Genomic DNA, 25,568 nt, shown 5'->3' with positions numbered 1-25,568 from the left:
GCGCCACCTAGTGTTAACCCTTCACTGCCAGTCACATTTACACAGTAATCAATGCAATTTTAATCGCACTGATCGCTGTATAAATGTGAATGGTCCCAAAAATTTGTCAAAATGGTCCGACCTGTCCGCCATAATGACGTAGTCCCAAAAAAAAAAAAAAAAATCTCAGATCGCCGCCATTACTAGTAAAATAAAAAATTAATAAAAATAGGCATACAACTATCCCCTATTTTTTAGACGCGATAACTTTTGCGCAAACCGATCAATAAACACTTATTGCGAAAATATGTAGAAGAATACATATCGGCCTAAACTGAGGGAAAAAAAATTTTTTTTATATATTTTTGGGGATATTTATTATAGCAAAAAGTAAAAATAATGCGTTTTTTTCAAAATTTTCTCTATTTTTTTGTTTATAGGACAAAAAATAAAAACCGCAGAGGTGATCAAATACCACCAAAAGAAAGCTCTATTTGTGGGGGGAAAAAAAAAGACGTCGATTTTTTTTGGGAGCCACGTCGCACGACCGCACAATTGTCAGTTAAAGCGACGCAGTGCCGAATCGTAAAAAGTGCTCTGGTCTTTGGCCAGCCAAATCCTCCGGGGCTGAAGTGGTTAATGAGGGACACAACTCAGCATTTACTTTGCAGTACAGGGAAAGCAAACCCTGAAGTTCCACTATACACAGTCTATGGATAGATGAGATAACTTCTGTGGGACTACAGATCCCACCAGCAGTCTGGAACCAATTCAAACAGCAACAGTGCACTATATCGATCTGGGCAAGTGCCCACTCACCACGACAGGCCCAGATGCTTACAAGGTTCCTTTCCTGGTATCTCAGTCCCGATCCGAGCTGGCGCCGTCACACCGCACCGCTCCTTCTGATGGCTGATGTAACTAATGCAGGAAACCTTTAGAAATCCTGGGTCCTCCGGTCCATCCGCACGCTGGTCCAGCTGACTGTGTTCTGGAGCTCCTCAGAGGCCAAACGATTCCGCTCCACGCCTTCCAGGCCGCAGTCTGTCAGTCACACACAGACCTTACTGCAGGCAGGCTTTGAATGTTCTGAAACGCAGACCGTTCCTCCTGCTCAACCAGAAGGGCCGTCCACAAGGATCCCTCTGGGGCGGGTGATCCGCTCTCCGCTGTAGGCCCCAGGGGCTCCCAGCCCTGGGCCCACACACAGACCTCCTGCTGTGTGTTGAATGGCGTCCGGAGAGAGAGAAAGCATGCCACGCCTGTCCTTTTTATATCCTTACCCAGCAGGCTGTTCTGTGACCTGGCATTGTGAGTCGGTGAACTGGGCATTGTGGGTAAGTAGTTCCTTGACTGAGTTAAACACATGAGCCACTTGAACATTGAACTACATTACCCTTAATGCTTTGCAGCGCTGCTCAAGAATTGTAAGTCCCAACAGCATTAACGTCAAAAGGACACTAGAGGGAGCCAAACTCTTATTTAAAGAACATGACATCACTTAGCATGATAACTGTCACAACCCCTGCGTTACACATACTGATATAAACTGTAAAATTAATATGAGCAAAGAAATTAGCAATATGAAGTGAAATACAAACAATCGATATAGGGGGATTAGGTAAATCCCTGTACGGGGCCAGGGCAACCCAAAAACACATACTGGACTCAAGGGAACATGAATCCTAAGGCTGGATTATATACAATTGAGAAATTAAGAATATACATATAATATGTAGCGCTGGTAGATTTTCATCTACCGCTGATAGGTAAATTTAGTGGGTCGCTTATTATAGGAAGTTAGATTTGCCTCTGTTCCAGCTTGGCTGAGTTGCGTGTAGTTCCACATTGTGCCGGTGGGTGTCGTTGTCACCATCGGCAGGTGTTGGAAAAGCAACGTGTTGAAGCGTATGAATGCTCCACTGTCCCGGGGATAACTCGGTGGAGGTGGTCCTCCGAGTTGCATTCTGGGAGAGGGTATTTATGGGACAGACGCCATGTTTTAGGGTTCGTTTTCCAGCCACCTGCTGGCCCTCCTGGCCAACAGGTATGCAATAGAAATACCACCTCGTGGTCCTCCGTTCCAGAGGCCCACGTCGCTGTGGCGTGTGGGTGGGCCCAGAAGCCTGTCTGGGGCCTTCCATAGCAGCGGAGGAATGGTCTGACTCCTGAGCTGTCTATCCTGAGTGAAGAAGCTGGACAACCGAGAAGATCCCAGGGGAGGACCCATCATGGAAGGATCATGCAGAGTGCTGGTCTGGAGAGGGGCCTGGTGACTCAGTTGGAGGACATATCCTGAAGTAATCTTACAGTATAGTACTGCCGGGTTGGCTTAAAGGTTCAAGTACTGTATCTGACATTCATATCAAACCAATACATCCTGTGGCAGAGACTTTTGTTCGTGCTACGTGCTGGCTGCTAGGCAAGTGAGAGAGGCCTATCCATGCGGGCAAAGACTAAATCCTACGAAAGGGGAGACTATTCAATTACAAGTGTTTAATTACAAAGAATGTTCTTAAGAAATACTACAGAAAGGTATTTGAGCTTCCCTGCAGCTTTCCTACTACCTCTTTCCTGCTACTTCCCTTGTTCGTTTTATTAAAGCATTGTAAAAACCTACTCAAGTGTTTGGTGCTTTATCGTCCAGAGGTAAACTCAACGGAACCCTAGACCCGGTGCCGGTGAAAAAGAGGTATCGAGAGTGAAGGTAACAAGCCCGCTTAAACCAGCAGCTCCACCGAGAGTTATTGCTACAAATACATATAAAACAGAGGCAGGCACAGGGGAATATTAAGACTAGCAGAAAAATGAGCATAGATAAATTACAGCAAGTGGAGCAGGTGGACATCACTAAGCAATTACCAATTATCACCACAAGAGAAGTGCACAGAGGTGTACCTATACACTCAAGGTTACAGCAAGATCTACGGGGACCCCGGCAAGAGAGTCTGGAGGCAACTGATTTACAGGAATGGTCTGTAAGAGTTGACCTCATTTGGTGGCATTGAGCCTTTTAGTTCAGAGGGTTTCCCACTGCAAGAGTACTCTGTTGCAGGTCACCACCTCTGGTGTCCGGAGGCACCACTTCCAAGGCCAGGAATTTAACAACTCGAGGGTTGAATTTATGGTATATATGGTATATGTCAGCCGATGGTAGTAAGTTTACCATTAACTGAGTGGTATAAATGATCTCCGATTCTCTGCCTGAGTTCCCTAATAGTCTTACGGGTCCCTGATCAACTATCCCACTGTGATCTTCCCCGTCAGGGGAGTATTTTCTTGGTGATACACATGGGCTTTCACCTACTTTTTAATTTACTATTGATATTTCTGGCATGTGTTATGTATCAATAAACATGTGTACTATTTTACACAATTGTTTATATATTTGAATCTACTTTCATTGTGTGTGTGTACCGAGATAGTCCATTTGCCCCCTAGTTTCTTTGATGAGACTTGGCTGGTGACCAGGCTCTCAACCCCTTTATTTCCTTCTCTATTGTATCTAGTGTACCCAACTGTCATCACCTCCATCCACTGTCATCTCCTTCCCTATTGTATCTAGTGTACCCAACTGTCATCACCTCCATCCACTGCCATCTCCTTCTCTATTGTATCTAGTGTACCCAACTGTCATCACCTCAATCCACTGCCATCTCCTTCTCTATTGTATCTAGTGTACCCAACTGTCATCACCTCCATCCACTGCCATCTCCTTCTCTATTGTATCTAGTGTACCCAACTGTCATCACCTCAATCCACTGCCACCTCCTTCCCTATTGTATCTAGTGTACCCAACTGTCATCACCTCAATCCACTGCCATCTCCTTCTCTATTGTATCTAGTGTACCCAACTGTCATCACCTCAATCCACTGCCATCTCCTTCTCTATTGTATCTAGTGTACCCAACTGTCATCACCTCAATCCACTGCCATCTCCTTCTCTATTGTATCTAGTGTACCCAACTGTCATCACCTCCATCCACTGCCACCTCCTTCCCTATTGTATCTAGTGTACCCAACTGTCATCACCTCCATCCACTGCCATCTCCTTCTCTATTGTATCTAGTGTACCCAACTGTCATCACCTCCATCCACTGCCATCTCCTTCTCTATTGTATCTAGTGTACCCAACTGTCATCACCTCCATCCACTGTCATCTCCTTCCCTATTGTATCTAGTGTACCCAACTGTCATCACCTCCATCCACTGTCATCTCCTTCCCTATTGTATCTAGTGTACCCAACTGTCATCACCTCCATCCACTGTCATCTCCTTCCCTATTGTATCTAGTGTACCCAACTGTCATCACCTCCATCCACTGTCATCTCCTTCCCTATTGTATCTAGTGTACCCAACTGTCATCACCTCCATCCACTGCCATCTCCTTCCCTATTGTATCTAGTGTACCCAACTGTCATCACCTCCATCCACTGTCATCTCCTTCTCTATTGTATCTAGTGTACCCAACTGTCATCACCTCCATCCACTGTCATCTCCTTCCCTATTGTATCTAGTGTACCCAACTGTCATCACCTCCATCCACTGTCATCTCCTTCCCTATTGTATCTAGTGTACCCAACTGTCATCACCTCCATCCACTGTCATCTCCTTCCCTATTGTATCTAGTGTACCCAACTGTCATCACCTCCATCCACTGCCATATCCTTCCCTATTGTATCTAGTGTACCCAACTGTCATCACCTCCATCCACTGCCATATCCTTCCCTATTGTATCTAGTGTTTTCCCACTACTGTGTTATACATCTGCTCAGGTAGGTCCATCTCTTTTTCTATGTCATATTCAGTATTTTTGTTAACAGAATTTGCGACTCTCAAGATTTAATATTCAGTGCACATTGCCATGGACAATGTGTTTTCCTTCTCGATAAAAGAATAGTTATAGATTTACGATCTGTGAGAACTTCGCCAGCTGATACATTTTTTAACATTTAACCATGAGCTGAGAAATCTCGGATAACAAGTTGGACTTGTAATAAATGATGCATTGGGTGTATAATCCATGTGTACGAGATGTACTAAAAATAGTGATCACTGGAAGATCTGCCCTAGGTCAGGCTGGGAGGACACCCTGTATGGTGTATAAATGTCTCCAAGGGATGGATGAAGAGAATTCCTGTCCTCGGAGAGAAGGTCAGACTGATCCCTGAAGTGTGTGCTGAGTACTCCTAGGGACTATTTCGTCATGTCTCTCTATTGTTCCTCCACAGGTTCTGGTGCTGAGTCCACAGATTGAATTCTACAATGAAGCTTTATGTCCTCGCTCTTCTACTTCTGCTGGGTCTGGCGAATGCCCACGATGGTCCCTGCACCCTGGAAAAGGCAGTCAAAAATACAGGTAAATGATGGTCTTCTCATTCTGTTCTTCCATTCCTGAAGACTCACACCACTTACTGTGAGAATTATGTTTTATTCCAAAACATAACTGACCCATAATAGTCTGTAAGCTCTCAGACCCATTTCTGAGAGTATTTGAGGATTTTTATGCATGATAATCTTCAGCAAGTGACAAGAGTCTTGTTCTCTGGTCCCTCCCTAAACTCATTGACTCCAGACCTCTTCTGCCTCACCTCTCCATCCCTACTCCAAACCTCTTCTGTCCATCAGGTGTCAAATGGTCACCTCTTTCTCCATACTCCAGGCCTCTTCTGTCTCTCAGGTGTCCGATGGTCACCTCCCATCCCTACTCCAGACCTCTTTTGTCTCCGGTGTCAGAGCCTCACCTTCCCATCCCTACTCCAGACCTCTTCTGTCTCTCAGGTGTCAGAGCCTCACCTCCACATCCCTACTCCAGATTGCTTCTGTCTCTCAGATATCAGAGCCTCACCTCCACATCCCTACTCCAGACCTCGTCTGTCTCTCAGGTGTCAGATGGTCACCTTCCCATCCCTACTCCTGCCCTCTTCTGTCTCTCACGTGTCAGATGGTCACCTCCCCATCCCTCCTCCAGACCTCTTCTGTCTCGCAGGTTTTAGATGCTCATGTCCCCATCAATACTGCAGACCTCTTCTCTCTCAGGTATCAGAGCCTCACCTTCCCATCCCTACTCCAAGCCTCTTCTGCCTCTCAGGTGCCAGATGGTCACCTTCCCATCCTTACTCCAGACTTTGTTCTCTCTCAGGTATCAGAGCCTCACCTCCCCATCCCTACTCCAAACCTCTTCTGTCTCTCAGGTGTCAGAGCCTCACCTTCCCATCCCTACCCCAGACCTCTTTTGTCTCTCAGGTGTCAGAGCCTCACCTCCCATCCCTACTCCAGACCTCTTCTGTCTCTCAGGTGTCAGAGCCTCACCTCCCATCCCTACTCCAGACCTCGTCTGTCTCTGAGGTGTCAGATGGTCACCTCGCCATCCCTACTCCAGACCTCTTCTGTCTCTCAGGTGTCAGAAGCCTCACCTCCCCATCCCTACTCCAGACCTCTTCTATCCATCAGGTGTCAAATGGTCACCTATTTCTCCCTACTCCATGCTTCTTCAGTCTCCCAGGTGTCAGAGCCTCACCTCCCCATCCCTACTCCAGACCTCTTCAGTCCATCAGGTGTCAAATGGTCACCTATTTCTCCCTACTTCAGGCCTCTTCAGTCTCTCAGGTATCAGACCCTCACCTCCCCATTCCTACTCCAGACCACTTCTGTCTCAAGTGTCAGATGGTCACCTCCCCATTCCTACTCCAGACCTCTTCTAGCTCTCATGTGTCAGAGCCTCACCTCCCCATACTTACTCCTGTCCTCTTCTGTCTCCCAGGTGTCAGATGGTCACCACCCCATCCCTACTCCAGACCTCTTCTGTCCATTAGGTGTCAAATGGTCACCCACTTATCCCTAATCCAGGCCTATTCAGTCTCTCAGGTATCAGAGCCTCACCTCCCCATCTCTACTCCAGGCCTCTTCTGTCTCTCAGGTGTCAGATGGTCACCTCCCCATCCCTACTCCAGACCTCTTCCAGGCCACATCCGCATGGAAGAAAACCATCAGGCCTTCAGGAAGAAACTCAAGGCCTACCTCTTCTAAGAAGCTGGACAACACAGGAAAGATCTAGCGCCTTGAGGCGATTCAGTTCGCATAAGCAGCGCTATACAAATCATTCATTCATTCATTCTTCTGTCCATTAGGTGTCAAATAGTAACCCACTTATCCCTACTCGAGGCCTATTCAGTCTCTCAGGTTTCAGAGTCTCACCTCCCTATCCCTACTCCAGGCCTCTTCAGTCTCTCAGGTATCAGATGGTCACCTCTCCATCCCTACTCCAGACCTCATCTGTCTCTCAGGCATCAGATGGTCACCTCCCATCGTTACTCCAGACCTCTTCAGTCTCTCAGGTATCAGATGGCCACCACCCCACCCCTACTCCAGACGTCTTCAGTCTCTCAGGTATCAGATGGTCACCTACCCATCCCTACTCCAGACCTCATCTGTCTCTCAGGTATCAGATGGTCACCACCCCATCCCCACTCCACACCTATTCAGTCTCTCAGGTATCAGATGGTCACCTCCCCATCCCTACTCCAGACCTATTCTGTTTCCCAGGTATCAGAGCCTCACCTCCCCATCCCTCGTCCAGGCCTCTTCTGTCTCTCAGGTGCCAGATGGTCACCTCCCAATCCCTACTCCAGACCTCATCTGTCTCTCAGGTGTCAGATGGTCATGTCCCCATCCCTAATCCAGACATCTTCTGTCTCTCAGGTGTTAGAGCCTCACCTCCCCATCTCTACTCCAGGCCTCTTCTGTCTCTCAGGTATCAGATGGTCACCTCCCCATCCCTACTCCAGACCTCATCTGTCTCTCAGATGCCAGATGGTCACCTCCCCATCCCTACTCCAGACCTCTTCTGTCGCTCAGTTGTCAAAGCCTTACCTCCCCATCCCTACTCCTGGCCTCTTCTTTCTCCCAGGTATCAGATGGTCGTCTCCCATCCCTACTCCAGTCCAGACCTATTCTGTCTCTCAGGCATCAGAGCCTTACCTCCCCACCCCTACTCCACACCTCATCTGTCTCTCAGGTATCAGAACCTCACCTCCCATCCCTACTCCAGACCTCTTTTGTCTCTCAGATGCCAGATGGTCACCTTCCCATCCCTACTCCAGGCCTCTTCTGTCTCTCAGGTATCAGAGCCTCACCTCCCATCCATACTCCAGACCAGTTCTGTCTCTCAGATGTCAGATGGTCACCTCCCCATCCCTACTCCAGACTGCTTCTGTCTCTGAAGTGTCAGATGGCCACCTCCCCATCCCTACTCCAGACTGCTTCTGTCTCTGAAGTGTCAGATGGCCACCTCCCCATCCCTACTCCAGACCTCTTCTGTCTCTCAGGTATAAGAGCCTCACCTCCCCATCCCTACTCCTGTCCTCTTCTGTCTCTCAGGTGTTAGATGGTCACCACCCCATCCCTACTCCAGACCTCTTCTGTCCAATAGGTGTCAAATGGTCACCCACTTATCCAGACCTCTTCTGTCCATTAGGTGTCAAATGGTCACCCACTTATCCCTACTCCAGGCCTATTCGGTCTCTCAGGTATCAGAGCCTCACCTCCCTATCCCTTTTCCAGACTGCTTCTGTCTCTCTGGTGTCAGATGGTCACCTCCCCATCCCTACTCCAGACCTCTTCTGTCCATTAGGTGTCATATAATCACCCACTTACCCCTACTTCAGGCCTATTCAGTCTCTCAGGTATCAAAGCCTCACCTCCCTATCCCTACTCCAGACAGCTTCTATTTCTCAGGTGTAAGATGGTCACCTCCCCATCCCTATTTCTGACCGCTTCTGTCTCTCAGGTGTCAGAACCTCACCTTCCCATCTCTACTCCAGACCTCTTCAGTCTCTGAGGTATCAGAGCCGCACCTCCCCATCCCTACTCCAGACCTCTTCAGTCTCTCAGGTATCAGATGGCCACCACCCCATCCCTACTCTAGACCTCTTCGGTCTCTCAGGTATCAGATAGTCACCTACCCATCCCTACTCCAGACCTCATCTGTCTCTCAGTTATCAGATGGTCACCTCCCCATCCCTACTCCAGACCTATTCTGTTTCTAAGGTATCAGCGCCTCACCTCCCCATCCCTCGTCCAGGCCTCTTCTGTCTCTCAGGTGTCAGATGGTCACCTCTCCATTCCTACTCCAGGCCTCTTCTGTCTCTCAGGTGCCAGATGGTCACCACCCCGTCCTTACTCCAGATCTCTTCTGTCTCTCAGATGCCAGATGGTCACCTCCCCATCCCTACTCCAGACCTCATCTGTCTCTCAGGTATCAGATGGTGACGTCCCCATCCATACTCCAGGCCTCTTCTGTCTCTCAGGTGTCAGAGCCTCACCTTCCCATCCCTACTCCAGACCTCTTCTGTCTCTCAGGTGTCAGAGCTTCACCTCCCCGTCCCTACTGCAGGCCTCTTCTGTCTCTCAGGTATCAGATGATTTTCTCCCATCCCTGCTCCAGACCTCTTCTATTTCTCTGATGCCAGATGGTCATCTCCCCATCCCTACTCCAGACCTCATCTGTCTTTCAGGTATCAGATGGTCACGTCCCCATCCATACTCCAGGCCTCGTCTGTCTTTCAGGTATCAGAGCCTCACCTCCCCACCCCTACTCCACACCTCATCTGTCTCTCAGGTCTCAGAGTCTCACCTCCCCATCCCTACTCCAGGCCTCTTCTGTCTCTCAGGGGTCAGAGTCTCACATCCCCATCCTTACTCCAGGCTCTTCTGTGTCTCAGGTATCAGAACCTCAACTCCCCATCCCTACCCCAGGCTTCTTCTGCCTCTCTGGTATCAGAGCCTCACCTCTCCATCCCTACTCTAGACCACTTCTGTCTCAGGTGTCAGATGGTCACCTCCCCATTCCTACTCCAGACCTCTTCGAGCTCTCATGTGTCAGAGCCTCACCTCCCCATCCTTACTCTTGTTCTCTTCTGTCTCCCAGCTGTCAGGTGGTCACCTCCCCATCCCTACTCCAGGCCTCTTCTGTCTCTCAGGTATCAAAGCCTTATCTCCCATCCCTACTCCAGACCTCTTCTGTCCATTAGGTGTCATATAATCACCCACTTACCCCTACTTCAGGCCTATTCAGTCTCTCAGGTATCAAAGCCTCACCTCCCTATCCCTACTCCAGACAGCTTCTATTTCTCAGGTGTAAGATGGTCACCTCCCCATCCCTACTCCTGACCGCTTCTGTCTCTCAGGTGTCAGAACCTCACCTTCCCATCTCTACTCCAGACCTCTTCAGTCTCTGAGGTATCAGAGCCTCACCTCCCCATCCCTACTCCAGACCTCTTCAGTCTCTCAGGTATCAGATGGCCACCACCCCATCCCTACTCTAGACCTCTTCAGTCTCTCAGGTATCAGATAGTCACCTACCCATCCCTACTCCAGACCTCATCTGTCTCTCAGTTATCAGATGGTCACCTCCCCATCCCTACTCCAGACCTATTCTGTTTCTAAGGTATCAGCGCCTCACCTCCCCATCCCTCGTCCAGGCCTCTTCTGTCTCTCAGGTGTCAGATGGTCACCTCTCCATTCCTACTCCAGGCCTCTTCTGTCTCTCAGGTGCCAGATGGTCACCACCCCGTCCTTACTCCAGACCTCTTCTGTCTCTCAGATGCCAGATGGTCACCTCCCCATCCCTACTCCAGACCTCATCTGTCTCCCAGGTGTCAGGTGGTCACCTCCCCATCCCTACTCCAGGCCTCTTCTGTCTCTCAGGTATCAGAGCCTTATCTCCCATCCCTACTCCAGACCTCTTCTCTCTCTCAGGTTTTAGATGCTCATGTCCCCATCCATACTGCAGACCTCTTCTCTCTCAGGTATCAGAGCCTCACCTTCCCATCCTTACTCCAAGCCTCTTCTGCCTCTCAGCTGCCAGATGGTCACCTTTCCATCCCTACTCCAGACTTTGTTCTCTCTCAGGTATCAGAGCCTCACCTCCCCATCCCTGCTCCAAACCTTTTCTATCCCTCAGGTTCCAGATGTCACCTCCCCATCCCTACTCCAGACCTCTTCTGTCTCTCAGGTATCAGAGCTTCACCTTCCCATCCCTTCTCCAGACCTTTTCTGTCTTTCAGGTGTCAGATGGTCACCTCTCATCATTATGATAGTGATTGCTGGGACTGTCTGGGTTTTAGTACAGAGATTGTCAGCTACCCCAGGGACCCCTCATATATTGTATATACAGATTTCAATGTTCCAACCTGGACCGACGTATCTATACAACACAGATCAAACCCAGAGCTCAGCTTTAAGGTTTTTTTTAATCGTTTTCAAATATTTTTTGTGGCACCTATAATATAGAAAGCCCAAAAATATAAATCATACATTGAATACATTCTTTTATTTTTCTGTAATTTCAGTGAATCAGTGCTGCCAGCGTCCAACTCTGGATTGTACCACTGTGAGTTCCCCGGGGAGCGAAGTCTCCTGCCCTTACGGTAAGATCATGTGACATCAAAACAGACTTATGCCCCGTACACACGGTCGGACTTTGTTCGGACATTCCGACAACAAAATCCTAGGATTTTTTCCGACGGATGTTGGCTTAAACTTGTCTTGCATACACACGGTCACACAAAGTTGTCGGAAAATCCGATCGTTCTAAACGCGGTGACGTAAAACATGTACGTCGGGACTATAAACGGGGCAGTGGCCAATAGCTTTCATCTCTTTATTTATTCTGAGCATGCGTGGCACTTTGTCCGTCGGATTTGTGTACACACGATCGGAATTTCCGACAACGGATTTTGTTGTCGGAAAATTTTATCTCCTGCTCTCCAACTTTGTGTGTCGGAAAATCCGATGGAAAATGTCCGATGCAGCCCACACACGGTCGGAATTTCCGACAACACGCTCCGATCGGACATTTTCCATTGGAAAATCCGACCGTGTGTACGGGGCATAACTGTATTCCAATGTTCTATTGTGTCTGTCTGCCTTGGATATTATGGGATGTGTATGTAGATTATCTTTGAGATTTATTGTTGTCAACGGTTGGAATATCTAATATCTATATTCAGACTGGGAGGAAGCCGTATATGACGAAAGCACTCAAGCGGAGTGTGGGACGTTTCGTTACACTAAATGCCTCTAACTACCCCAACCTAACTACTCCAACCCATGCACTCCAACCTAACAACCCCAACCTAACACTTCTATCTATCTTATGGGTTACAACAGCAGTTAGATTTTATTTATAGTGTTTAAACCTGTTTTTATAACTACTTATAAAGTGTTTGCTGGAGATGGGCATTCATTGGCTAAATGTCAGAAACTAATCCAATTCTAATTGGATAACTCCTGTATCATCAGCCCCAGCTAGTGGCCAAAATGTGGAATGTTTTCTCATTGACGTATCTCATGTAACTATGTAACTATACTGCATTTTGGCCACTAGATGGAGCTGTTGATACAGAAACTAGAACTAGACAAAGGTGCGCTTCCCTATGCACCAAAAAAAAAAAAAAACCCTTATATAAAACGTAACCATTATTAGAAATCATAAACGGTATGTACATTACCAGGTACAGGTACAGTGCCTTGAAAAAGTATTCATACCCCTTGAAATGTCCCACATTTTGTCATGTTACAACCAAAAACGTAAATGTATTTTATTGGAATTTTATGTGATAGACCAACACAAAGTGGCACATGTCACGGACTTCGGGCTGCAGGAGAACCATTCCCTGGAGAACTCTGTGTTTTAATGTGTTCTTAAGTTATCCAGAGCTGGTCACTAAATGCTTGTGGCTTCTTATGCAAGTTAGTCCTATTGGGGGAGCCGGACTGTCTAAGGAGGTCATTGTTATGATAATAGGGCTAGCTCTACTGTGTAAGGTGACCTTTGTCTGAGATAATGGGAGTAGCCCTTATCTGATGGTTTGCTGAATAAATTCAGTGTGTTTCTAAAAATAAAGCAGTTGATTTTCTGGTGGACTCCAAGACTGGTGTTGTCTGGTCCTTGGGGTTTCTATAGCCAGATCCATTGGTCTCGTGTTCCAGGACTTGGGAAGCAGCTTCTTGGCGGAAATACCCAACAGGATGTCTGGAGTCCGTCACATTTGGTTGGCAGCGGTGGGATGCTTTCTTGTGCCTGGAACATCCAAACCACCAAAGGGACCTTGTCAGATGGATCTTTGCTACTCTAGCCTTAAGTGAAGCACACTCAAGGATATGCTGGAATCAAGGGGACAGAACGCCAGTAACAAGTCAAAGGCAACTCTAATTGCCAAGTTGATGGAGAGTGACCAGGCCAGCGACCGAAGCAGAGGGCCAGCTATGGAGGGGTCCAGGATGGCCGAGCTCCAGCGAGAGATCCAGTGGCACCTGTCGCTATACAGCACCACTCCTCCCCAAAAGGTGATCACTAGGGGTGCAACGGATCGTCATTGATCCGTGATCCGTGCGGATCATCCTCCGCGGATCGGGACACCCGTGATCCGCAGAGCGCTCTGTGGCCTCGGCCATAGGAAAGGCCGCGGCTTCGGCCTAGCTCCGGAGCGACGGCCATCTTGGTACACCCGGCGCCGTTTACCACGTGATCTCTCCATCAAATGACGGAGCGATCACTTGTAACAAACCGGCGTCACGTCATGATGCCGGTTTTTCTCTCCCCCCTGCCAATACTCTGCAATGCCCTGCCAAAACCCTGCAATGCCCTGCCAAAACTCTGCAGTGCCCTGCCAATACTCTGCAATGCCCTGCCAATACTCTGCAATGACCTGCCAATATTCTGCAATGCCCTGCCAATACTCTGCAATGACCTGCCAATACTCTGCAATACTCTGCAATGCCCTGCCAAAATGCAATGCCCTGCCAATACTCTGCAATGCCCTGCCAATACTCTGCAATACCATGCCAAAATGCAATGCCCTGCCAATACCCTGCAATGCCCTGCCAAAATGCAATGCCCTGCCAATACTCTGCAATGCCCTGCCAATACTCTGCAATGCCCCAGAATACTGTTCAATACTCTGCAATGCCCTGCCAATACTCTGCAATGCCCTGCCAATACTCTGCAATACTCTGCAATACTCTGCAATGCCCTGCCAATACTCTGCAATGCCCTGCCAATACTCTGCAATACTCTGCAATGCCCTGACAATACTCTGCAATGCCCTGCCAATACTCTGCAATACTCTGCAATGCCCTGACAATACTCTGCAATACCCTACCAATACTCTGCAATACTCTGCAATGCCCTGACAATACTCTGCAATACCCTACCAATACTCTGCAATACTCTGCAATGCCCTGACAATACTCTGCAATGCCCTGCCAATACTCTGCAATACTCTGCAATGCCCTGACAATACTCTGCAATACCCTACCAATACTCTGCAATACTCTGCAATGCCCTGACAATACTCTGCAATACCCTACCAATACTCTGCAATACTCTGCAATGCCCTGCTAATACTCTGCAATGCCCTGCCAATACTCTGCAATGCCCTGCCAATACTCTGCAATGCCCTGCCAATACTCTGCAATACTCTGCAATGCGCTGACAATACTCTGCAATGCCCTGTCAATACTCCGCCAATACCCTGCCAATACTCTGCCAATACCCTGCCAATATACCCGCCAATACCCTGCAATACCCTGCTAATATATTATTACAGTGGGGGAGATTGTGGATATTACAGTGGGGGAGATTTTTTTTGTTGATCCAAAAATGATCCGAACCGTGACTCCTGATCCGAGGAATGATCCGAACCGTGAGTTTTTTGATCCGTTGCACCCCTAGTGATCACCCAGATAATTGCAGGCACGGCATGTCTGAAAATGCTTCAGGTTCAGAAGGAGCTCGGGGGTACTGCAGCTGCAGAACTGGGTAGCCGCAAGAAACTTCCCTATGCAGCTTTTCAACTTTTCCAGGATGGGATGCAGGAAATCAACGGGTACCTTCATGTCTTCGAGACTCAGTGCGATCTCCAGGAAATTGACGAAGCTGACTGGGTCACCATCCTCATCAGCAAGCTGTCTGGATAAGCACTGGATGCTTTTGAAGCCATACCTGGGGAAGACAAAAAAGATTATGAGCGAGTCAAGGAGCGACTGCTGGCAAGATACACAATCACCCCCGAAGCACATAGGTCCAAATTTCGCAGCCTACAATGGAAAAAGGGCCAGCCCTATATGGAATGGGCTCATCAGATGTCCCGATCGATAGATGCATGGTTCTCCGGCTGTCAGGCAACTACCTTGGCGGATGTTGCCCAACTGATCCTACTGGAACAGTTTTACAACCAATCCCCTAGTGAAGTTCGCCAGTGGGTCCAAGACCCTTGAAGGTAGACAAAGCAGCGGAACTAGCGGACCAGTATATGGATACCCAGAGATCCCACGAACCTGAGACTCGCGGCATCTCCAGACCACCGCCAGCACCTGCCCATATCCAGCCATCCACCCAGCAGTCAGTCGCCCTCCCTGAAATGGCCCGACCGGCTCTACCCATCAAGAAGACTGGGCCTCGCTGTTATGGGTGTAATCAAATGGGATACCAATGAGCTAACTGTACTCGAAATGTCAACATCACTTCATGGAACCATGCTGCCTCTGGCCCAGCCCGAGCAGCTGCTCATTACCTGGAAGCTGCCCCACCATCTACCTCAACTGGCTGGGATGAAGAGGAATTTGGGCTACTCCATGAGGTGAACCCGATACAAGCTGCTGCCAATGACAATTGCAGGCATCACCGACAGGCCGTATGGGTGAATGGGTGACCCGCCCAAGGACCCAGGAAAAGCGGAATGTGACAGACCTAGCCGGGACAGAGGCTTTTGAGGGGACTGAATGCAAGCCTCTTGCCTACCGATCATGGGCCCTGGCATTTGGGGGAAAGCTGCTCCTTGTGAGCTTTGTGCCTGGGGACCCTTGAGGTGGTGTTGCTTTGGATTCAGGTCCATATCCCCCACACACAGACTCTGGGAACCCTGTATCGGCCACCTGTTTGTTGTCTTCTATAATGTAAATGAGTCTAGTCTGGCTTGCCACAGCTTCTAATGCCCTGTACACACGGTCGGACATTGGTCGGACATTCCGACAACAAAATTCATGGATTTTTTCCGACGGATGTTGGCTCAAACTTGTCTTCCATACACACGGTCACACAAAGTTGTCGGAAAATCCGATCGCTCTGAATGCAGTGACGTAAAACACGTACGTCGGGACTATAAATGGGGCAGTAGCCAATAGCTTTTGTCTCTTTATTTATTCTGAGCATGCGTGGCACTTTGTGCGTCAGATTTGTGTACACACGATCGGAATTTCTGACAACTGATTTTGTTGTCGGAAAATTTTATAGCAAGCTCTCAAACTTTGAGTGTCGGAAATTCCTATGGAAAATATGTGATGGAGCCTACACACGGTCGGAATTTCCGACAACAAGGTCCTATCACACATTTTCCATCGGAAAATCCTATCGTGTGTACAGGGCATAAGAGTATTTCATCCATTGTTGTTTGTGCTAATTAACCTTGCAACTGTATGAAGGAGTTCTGTGTTGAGATGTATGGTAATGTGTAGTGTAGTTAGGGAGTCACATCGGCTGCTTTAAGGGATTAGTTAATTAGCTCATATTAATTCTGTTTCTGGTTACAGTTGTATTGTTAGAGTAATATGAGCAGGAGGGAGGAACCTCCTCTTTAGCTGTATATATTTGTGTGAGATCTATTCCTGATGTACTTCAAGACTGGTGTTGTCTGGTTCTTGGGGGTTCCTATAGCCAAATCCATTGGACTCGTGTTCCAGGACTTAGGAAGCGATATACTGACGGAAGCACTCAAGCGGAGTGTGGGACGTTCCGTCACACGGAGCTGCTATTACTTTGGTGCAACCCAGGATGGTTACAATGACTGGGTAAACAGGGAGGTCCATAGCTGTGTGAGTGGCTGGAGGCAAAGTTTTACACATCCCTACTGCCCAAGTGCATATGGATTGGGGCTTGGGATACAGAGACGTGGAAGTTGGAGGTATGAGAGATATACGCGCAGAAGTTCTACTTGGAAATGATTTGGGACATCTTTCTTCATATTTCCAGCAGAAGAGGCACTCCATGATGGGACCCAGGTGAGGCCTAACTTCCCTAACCCCGTTCAGACTGTACCACCCTTTAACTGGGCTACCCCGACTGACTTTACCCGGGAACTACTATCTGACTTGACGTTAGCTAGTTACTGGGAGAGGGCAGGGATGGACCCCGGGGGATTAGAAAAGGAACAGATAGAGTGGGATCGGGAATTACTTTATCGGGTGACCGAAGCGAAGGGATCCTAATCCAGTGCCCAAGTGACAGCTGGTCGTGCCGCAGAAATATCGGCGCAACCTGCTTAGCATTGGACATGACATTCCCTTAGCTGGTCACTTTGGAATGACCAAAACTGTTCACCGTTTGACTCAGCTATTCTTCTGGCCAGGAATAACTGGGGATATTAGACAGTATTGCTGTACCTGTGATACTTGTCAATGTATGGGAAAGAAGGGCGACCGATCTAAAGCTCCTTTGTACCCCCTACCGATCATAGCTGAGCCCTTTAGCCAGATAGCCGTAGACCTGGTAGGACCATTACCCCGACCCAGTCCCTCTTGGAAGAGATATATGTTGAAGGTGGTGGATTTTGCTACTCATTACCTGGAGGCAGTTCCTCTGACAAACATTCATGCAGAGACAGTAGTGGAGGCCCTGCTCCAAATCTTTGCCAGGGTGGGTTTCCCTCGGGAGAATATCTCAGAACTCAGTTTACTGTGGACCTAACCCAGCAGTTGTGGAAGCTCTGTGGAATTAAGCCTATACACAGCTCTTTCTACCACCCCCAGACTAATGGACTATGTGAACGGTTCAATGGGACGCTAAAGCAATTGCTGCAGATGTTCGCAACTTCTCACCGGGGTTGGGAGAAATTTCTGCTGCACCTTCTGTTCGCTTACAGGGAAGTGCCACAGGAATCTACGGGGTTCTCCCCATTTGAGTTATTGTATGAGAGATGGGTGAGGGCCACTAGATCTACTTAGAGCCCATTGGGAAGGAGGTGTAGGGGCTGAAGAGACCTCTGTGGTAGGGTACATACCAGAGCTCAGGGACCAGCTAAAGGAAATCACGGACACCATACGGGAGAACCTTCAGACTGCACAGGGGCGGCAGAAGCGATAGTATGATTGTACCGCCCGGAATCGCACCTTAGCTGTAGGGCAGAAAGTTCTTGCCCTCAAGCCTTCCAAGTCGGACAAATTACAGGCCTCTTGGCAGGGACCCTACAAGGTAGCGCAGCAAATATGTGACACTACCTACCTAGTAGCTAAGTGCCTCAGATGAAAGAGTCCAGTGGACCTTCCATGTGAACATGCTCAAAGCATACCAATAGAGGCCTGAGGAGATAGCTGCCATATGTGCTCCAGCTGGGGAAGATTCCGAGAACCTTCCCCTGCCAGAGCTACCGGTGAGAGATGGGGACAGAGCAGGTGTAGAGACAGTGAGGTTAGATGGGTAGCTAGGGCCGGAGCAGCAGGACCAGGCCAGGCTGGTCCTTAGGCAGCATCAGGAAATGTTTTCTACCAAGCCTGAATACACTACTATGACAGTGCACTGAGTGGAAACCCCAGGACAGCCACCTATCCGGCAGGCAGGCTTACCGGGTACCTGAGTCAGTGAGAGAGAGTATGAGGCAGGAGATAAAGGACATGCTCGATTTAGGAGTCATCAAGCCCTCCAACAGCCCCTGGGTATCCTCAGTAGTGTTAGTGCCAAAATGGGATGGTACTACCCGCTTCTGCGTAGAATACCGCCGACTAAACGACTGCACAACGACTGACGCTTACCCCATGCCCTGGGTCAATGAACTGTTAGACCGCCATGCCCGAGGTAATTTCCTAACTACCCTTGACCTATGCAAAGGGTACTGGCAGATTCCTCTGGACCCAGAATCTGTGTAGAAGTCAGCATTCATCACCCCCTTTGGCTTGTACAAGTCTAAGGTCATGCCATTTGGAATGAAAAATGCTCCTGGGACGTTCCAGAGGATGGTAGATCAGCTCCTCGATGGCCTTCAGGATTATGCCTGTGCATACCTGGATGACATTGAGATCTACAGCGATACCTGGGAGGAACATCTACTCCACCTGGGTACTGTGTTAGACCGCATCAGGACTGCGGGACTGACATTAAACCCAGAGAAATATAGCATAGGGATGTTTGAGGTTCAGTACCTCGGGCATCGGGTAGGCTGTGGGCAACAGCACCCCGAACCAGCTAAAGTAGAGGCCGTTGCCAACTGGCCCACCCCCTGCACGAAAACCCAGGTCTTGGCATTCCTAGGCACTGCAGGATAGTATAGGAGGTTTGTTCCCGACTATAGCACCATAGCTAAACCTATCAGGTCTCTCACTTACCAGACCGGAGAGTCCACTTGGGCAGAGGGTAGGCTCCCTTACGTATCCGACTCCCGGCCCCTGGTAGAGCAGACAGGAGGCCCACGAGTGCGGAGTGGTATGAGAGCCTGTGCAGGAGTCCGTGATCCAGAGGCTAGCAGTCTTCAAACAGCAGATGATAGTCAGCGGTACAGGCAACAGATGCTGAGCAGAAGCTGTAGACAGGTTAATCCACAGGCTGGGTTTGGCAACAGGCGGGCAGCAGAGGTACAGAAGGAGCAGGCAGAAGCGAGGTCAAAAACAGGCCGGGGTCAAATGCAGGCGGAGGTCAGAAGAGTCCAGAAGGCAAGCCGGGTCGTCAACAGATCAGGAACACAGGAATTACAGGAACTAGGAACAGGAAACAGAAACTAGGCACGGAGCTGTTGATCAGGCAGCACTGATCAGAGGAAGAAGCAAGCCTAAATAGGCTGATTGGCGGCGCGTTCGTTCGTGCGCCGTTATGCACAGGCGCCCGCGCACCCATACGCGCCCGTGCGCGCCCCCGGACAGCGGCGCGCACACCAGCGCCACCAGGCAGACGCATAGCAGCGCCCATAGGCGAACGCGCGCTAACGCGAATGCGCGTACGTGCCCGGGCACCACCGCGTCCGCCACGGCCAGCCGGCATGCCAACACCAGTGCCCATAGAAGGAGGCACCCGAGCACCCGCAGGAACGTGCGCACCAACGCACCCCGGCGCGCGATGACACCCAATCAGGTAAGCTCTCTGACAAAACCCCTGACTGATGTGACCAGAAAGAATCTTCCCCGCCAGGTCCTGTGGTCCCCAGAGTGTGAAAATGCTTTCCAGCGCCTGAAAAATACTTTGGTTTCTGCCCCAGTTTTGGCTGCACCTGACCCAAACAAACATTTTTGTGTACATACAGATGCTTCTATCTTCGGGTTGGGAGCAGTGCTAAGCCAAGTGGGAGCCGACGGCAGTGAGCACCCTGTTGCCTGCATCAGTGGCAAGCTACTACCCCGGGAGTCGGGGTATGCAACCATAGAATAAGAATGTTTGGCGCTGGTGTGGGCCTTGAAAAAACATTCAGCCGTACCTCTATGGACGATCCTTCATGGTGCTCACAGACCACAACCCTTTGATCTGGTTAAATCGAGTATCCGGGGACAACAGAAGCTTATTGAGATGGAGTCTTGCCCTGCAGCCATACAACTTTACTGTGCAGTACAGGCCGGACCAACAAAACGGCAACGCATATGGACTTTCACGGCAAACTGAACTTTGATTGTACTGTAGCTCCCGGACATCCCCAAGCTGACCCGTAGTGGATCTAGCCGGGTCTGACGAACTATGGAACAGGGGGAGTATTGTCACAGACTTTGGGCTGCAGGAGAACCATGACCTGGAGAACTCTGTGTTTTAATGTGTTCTTAAGCTATCCAGAGTTAACCAGGTCACTAATAGCTTGTGGCTTCTTATGCAAGTTAGTCCTATGGGGGAAGCCGGACTGTCTAAGGAGGCCATTGTTATGATAATAGGACTAGCTCTACTGTGTGAGGTGATCTTTGTCTGAGATAATGGGAGTAGCCCTTATCTGATGGTTTGCTGTATAAATTCAGTGTGTTTCTAAAATTAAAGCAGTTAATTTTCTGGTGTACTCCAAGACTGGTGTTGTCTGGTCCTTGGGGGTTTCTATAGACAGATCCATTGGTCTCGTGTTCCAGGACTTGGGAAGCAGCTTCTTGGCGGAAATACCCAACTGGGTGTCCGGATTCCGTCACAGCACATATTTGTTGAAGTGGAAGGAAAATGATAAATGATGCAAATAAATATGTGAAAAGTGTGGGGGGCATTTGTATGGCGCCCCCCGGAGTCAATACTTTGTAGAACCCCCTTTCTCTACAAGTCTTTTTGGGGATGTCTCTACCAGCTTTGCACATCTAGAGAGGGACATTTCTGCCCATTCTTCTTTGTAAAATATCTCAAGCTCTGTCAGATTGGATGGAGAGCGTCTGTAAACAACAATTTTCAAGTCTTGCCACAGATTCTCAATGTGATTTAGGTCTGGACTGTGACTGGACCATTCTAACACATGAATATGCTTTGATCTAAACCATTCCATTGTAGCTCTGGCTGTATGTTTAGGGTCGTTGTCCTGCAGGAAGGTTATTTTTACACTGTCCCTTAAATTTTTTTTATCACTTTTATTCCTATTACAAGGACTGTGAACATCCCTTGTAATATAAATAAGGTGTGATAGGTGCTCTTTATGCAGAGATTGGAGGTCAAAAAGTTTAAGCCCGAAAGGCAGAAGTGACATCAGATGTCGCTTTGGTCCTTCAAGGGCATAAAGCCAAGTGGGGGCTTTCTTGCCCTCAGCTTCCTGCTGAGGCATCTGATGGATCAGCTCCGGGCTTACCGATGTGTCCAGTAAGCTCAGAGACAACCAGATAACGGCCGAAGGGGCACCGGTGGTGGAAGTGACGTCAGGCGTTGTTCCGGTCCTCCAAGGTCATAGAGCCAAGTGAGGTCCATCTTGCCCTCACTTGACTTCCTGCCCAGCCGCGGATTGGATCGGATCACTTCTGGTTTTTACTGACGGCTCCAGTAAACCCAGAAGACACCGGAAAGCAGCGGGAGGAGGGGTCATCTCTCCCGCCGCCTACAAAAGTGATCCTGCGCTGAATGCACCGCTGGGACCATTTTTATATGTAAGCCGACCGCCTGTTGTAAATAAAGTTATCAGGGTCATGGCGGATGGCTGCAGCCATACTGTAACCCCGGTATTTATCGTCAAAGTCATGACGTATATTTACAGTTCCATACCTTTTATGATTCATAATAATCGTTAAGTTTTAGGTAAGTGGCCGTTTGGTGCGTAGGGAAGCACACCCTCTTCTACTTTATTTTTGCCACAGTCAGGTGTTATCAATATCACAGACATTTATATATTTGTAAATGGATATTACAGAAATGTAATCAAAAACTGAACTCAAAATCAAAACATACAGTGACATTGAGTTCAGCTTACACAAATGTTCCCGACATTCATAGAAAGAAATGTTCTATGAATAGATCGAAAGTTGCACATCCACCCAGGACTTCCTCATCCACAGGGTGACCACTCTGCCATGTGGTGTCACTGCACAATGAACAGCGTTGTCACCCTCTTACAGGAAGCTGAAAAATAATGTTCTAGGGGACTCCGACAAACAAAACCTACCTAACACCCCAACAACCTTCAGAATAAATGTGACATCAAATCCTGCCCTGGAGTCCACTCAAGTGCAAATTACACCAGTGGGAAATCAATGTCCTAAGCACGGGATATATAATTATTATTATTATTCACAATTTATATAGCGCCAACAGTTTACACAGTGCTTTACAATGTACAGGGGAGACAACACAATTACAGTACAGTTCAATACAAAAGGTACAGGAGGGCCCGGCTCATAGAGCTTACATTCTAAAGGGAGGGGGTGGTGGTACAAAAGGTAATAGCTGCAGAGAATGATTTGATGGGGGGGGGGCTCAGGAACAGTTGTTAGGTGGGGTGGGGGTGGAATAGGCTTCCTTGAATAAATGAGTTTTCAGGGATCTCCTAAAGGTGGACAGGGTAGGGGCTGATCGGACATACCGGGGCAGGGAATTCCAGAGGATGAGAGAGGCTCTGGAGAAGTCCTGAAGTTGAGCATGGGAGGAGGTAACAAGGGGGCTAGAGAGCAGGAGGTCCTGGGAGGAGCATAGGGGACAATTTGGGTGATATCTGCAGATAAGGTTGGGTACATTGTGTTCTCTTCATAGAAGTGATTGGATACATTGTGTTCCCTCCATAGAAATGATTGGATACATTGTGTTCTCTCCATAGAAGTGATTGGATACATTGTGTTCTCTCCATAGAAGTGATTGGATACATTGTGTTCCCTCCATAGAAGTGATTGGATACATCGTGTTCTCTCCATAGAAGTGATTGGATACATTGTGTTCTCTCCATAGAAGTGATTGGATACATTGTGTTCTCTCCATAGAAGTGATTGGATACATTGTGTTCCCTCCATAGAAGTGACTGGATACATTGTGTTCTCTCCATAGAAGTGATTGGATACATTGTGTTCTCTCCATAGAAGTGATTGGATACATTGTGTTCTCTCCATAGAAGTGATTGGATACATTGTGTTCTCTCCATAGAAGTGATTGGTTACATTGTGTTCTCTCCATAGAAGTGACTGGATACATTGTGTTCTCTCCATAGAAGTGATTGGATACATTGTGTTCTCTCCATAGAAGTGATTGGATACATTGTGTTCTCTCCATAGAAGTGATTGGATACATTGTGTTCTCTCCATAGAAGTGATTGGATACATTGTGTTCTCTCCATAGAAGTGATTGGATACATTGAGTTCCCTCCATAGAAGTGATTGGTTACATTGTGTTCTCTCCATAGAAGTGATTGGATACATTGTGTTCTCTCCATGGAATTGATTGGTTACATTGTATCTCCTCAGGTTTTGTGCCTACCAGCTGTTCCTGTGGGATGGGCTGTGGATCGTGGGACATCAAAAGTTCATCTCAATGCCACTGCCAGTGCGCCAAAATGGACTGGACAGCTGCGGTTTGCTGCAGGAATAAGTTTGAGTAATGTGCACCGCCCCGTCCACACCAGGAATCAAATGTGATTTACAATCGGTGATTACCTGAAATAAATGTCTTCCATCACATGACAGGCTCTATTGGTTTTCTGCTTTTCTGTCCGCCCAGTTCTTACACATGAAATACGACACTGTCAAAGACACATGGTAGGAATGTCTGCAGACAGAGGTTTGTGTTGCACATCTGTATATACAGGGTACCAGCGCAAAAAAATTAAAAATCAAACAAATAAAAATTGTGCCAATTCTGTATGCCCGCTGCAGTCAAAACAAGCCCACTCCTCTTATGAGTTGGCTGTAAAAACAAATATAAATAAGTGGACTGCGCCAACTATTAAATGAACGTTTTTTTTGTCCTAATTTTGTGTACCGCCACTTTTTATTTTAAACCATGAACTGTGATACTTTGTACTAGTGCAACAGTGCCTTTATATTGTTCATTCCAAAAAAGACTTTAAATTCAATGTGCCCTCGGGCACTACTATCTATACCCTTCAAAAAAATAAATGAAATAAATATCTGTGTACGTCTTCCTATATCCACAAAAATGTGAAACACATATGAATAATTAAGTACCCCAAGAAGTGAGATACAATACCTTGTACCCAATATTAAAGTGAGAACATGTTGAAAACAGGCATATAAAAATCTATAACACTGCTCAATAAACAATATATAAAAGCAAAGAAATATCAATGTGTATCCCAGGTAAAAAGTCCAATACACTCAGTGCAATAAAGTTTTCCAAGTGATTAATGGGTTCCAATTTAAATAGCTACAATCCAAATAACCACAGTGAGTGATCAGCTTCCTCCTGTGTAGGGATGAGACGAACGATTTGCACCAGAACCTGCGAACGGACCGAAAATTCGCACAAACGTTAGAACCCTATTGACGTCTATGGGACTTGAACGTTCAAAATCAAAAGTGCTCATTTTAAAGGCTAATTTGCATGGTATTGTCCTAAAAAGGGTTTGGGGACCCGGGTCCTGCCCCAGGGGACATGTATCAATGCAAAAAAAACTTTTAAAAAGGGCCGTTTTTTCGGGAGCAGTGATTTTAATGATGCTTAAAGTGAAACAATAAAACTGAAATATTCCTTTAAATATCGTACCTGGGGGGTGTCTATAGTATGCCTGTAAAGTGGCGCGTGTTTCCCGTGCTTAGAACAGTCCCTGCACAAAATGTCATTTTTAAAGGAAAAAAAGTCATTTAAAACTGCTTGCGGCTTTAATGTAATGTCGGGTCCTGGCAATATGGATGAAAATCAGTGAGACAAACGGCATGGATATCCCCCAGACCATTACCAGGCCCTTTGGGTCTTGAAAGGTGTGGGGCCCCCAGGCCCTATATACTCTGAACAGCAGTATACAGGCGGTGCAAACAAGACAGGGACTGTAGGTTTGTTGTTAAGTAGAATCTGTTTGTAATTTTGAACTGGTACATTTTGAACGTGTTTAGCTCCAGCCAAAAAAATCTATTTTAAACTTTTTGGAAAACATAGGGAAGGGTTATCACCCCTGTGACATTTGTTTTGCTGTCTGTGCTCCTCTTCAGAAGATTTCACCTCACTTTTT

The 25,568-nt window shown here is 47.9% G+C and overlaps 1 protein-coding gene across 1 annotated transcript; it reads left to right on the top strand.

The window, feature by feature from the left end:
- Nucleotides 1-5,001: 5,001 nt before the first annotated feature.
- LOC141124050 (resistin-like) lies at nt 5,002-24,060 on the top strand. The gene is made up of 4 exons (XM_073612132.1): nt 5,002-5,133; nt 5,211-5,338; nt 11,331-11,408; nt 23,848-24,060. Exons 2-4 carry the CDS (start codon nt 5,245-5,247, stop codon nt 23,979-23,981), a joined length of 306 nt encoding a protein of 101 aa, XP_073468233.1. The 5' UTR covers nt 5,002-5,133; nt 5,211-5,244; the 3' UTR covers nt 23,982-24,060.
- The last annotated feature ends 1,508 nt before the right edge of the window (nt 24,061-25,568 follow it).

This window comes from Aquarana catesbeiana, linkage group LG01 (genome assembly GCF_042186555.1).
Source record: "Aquarana catesbeiana isolate 2022-GZ linkage group LG01, ASM4218655v1, whole genome shotgun sequence".
Classification (NCBI taxonomy): domain Eukaryota; kingdom Metazoa; phylum Chordata; class Amphibia; order Anura; family Ranidae; genus Aquarana; species Aquarana catesbeiana.
The sequence above is the reverse complement of the archived record's forward strand: the minus strand, read 5'-3'. Positions and strand labels throughout refer to the sequence as shown.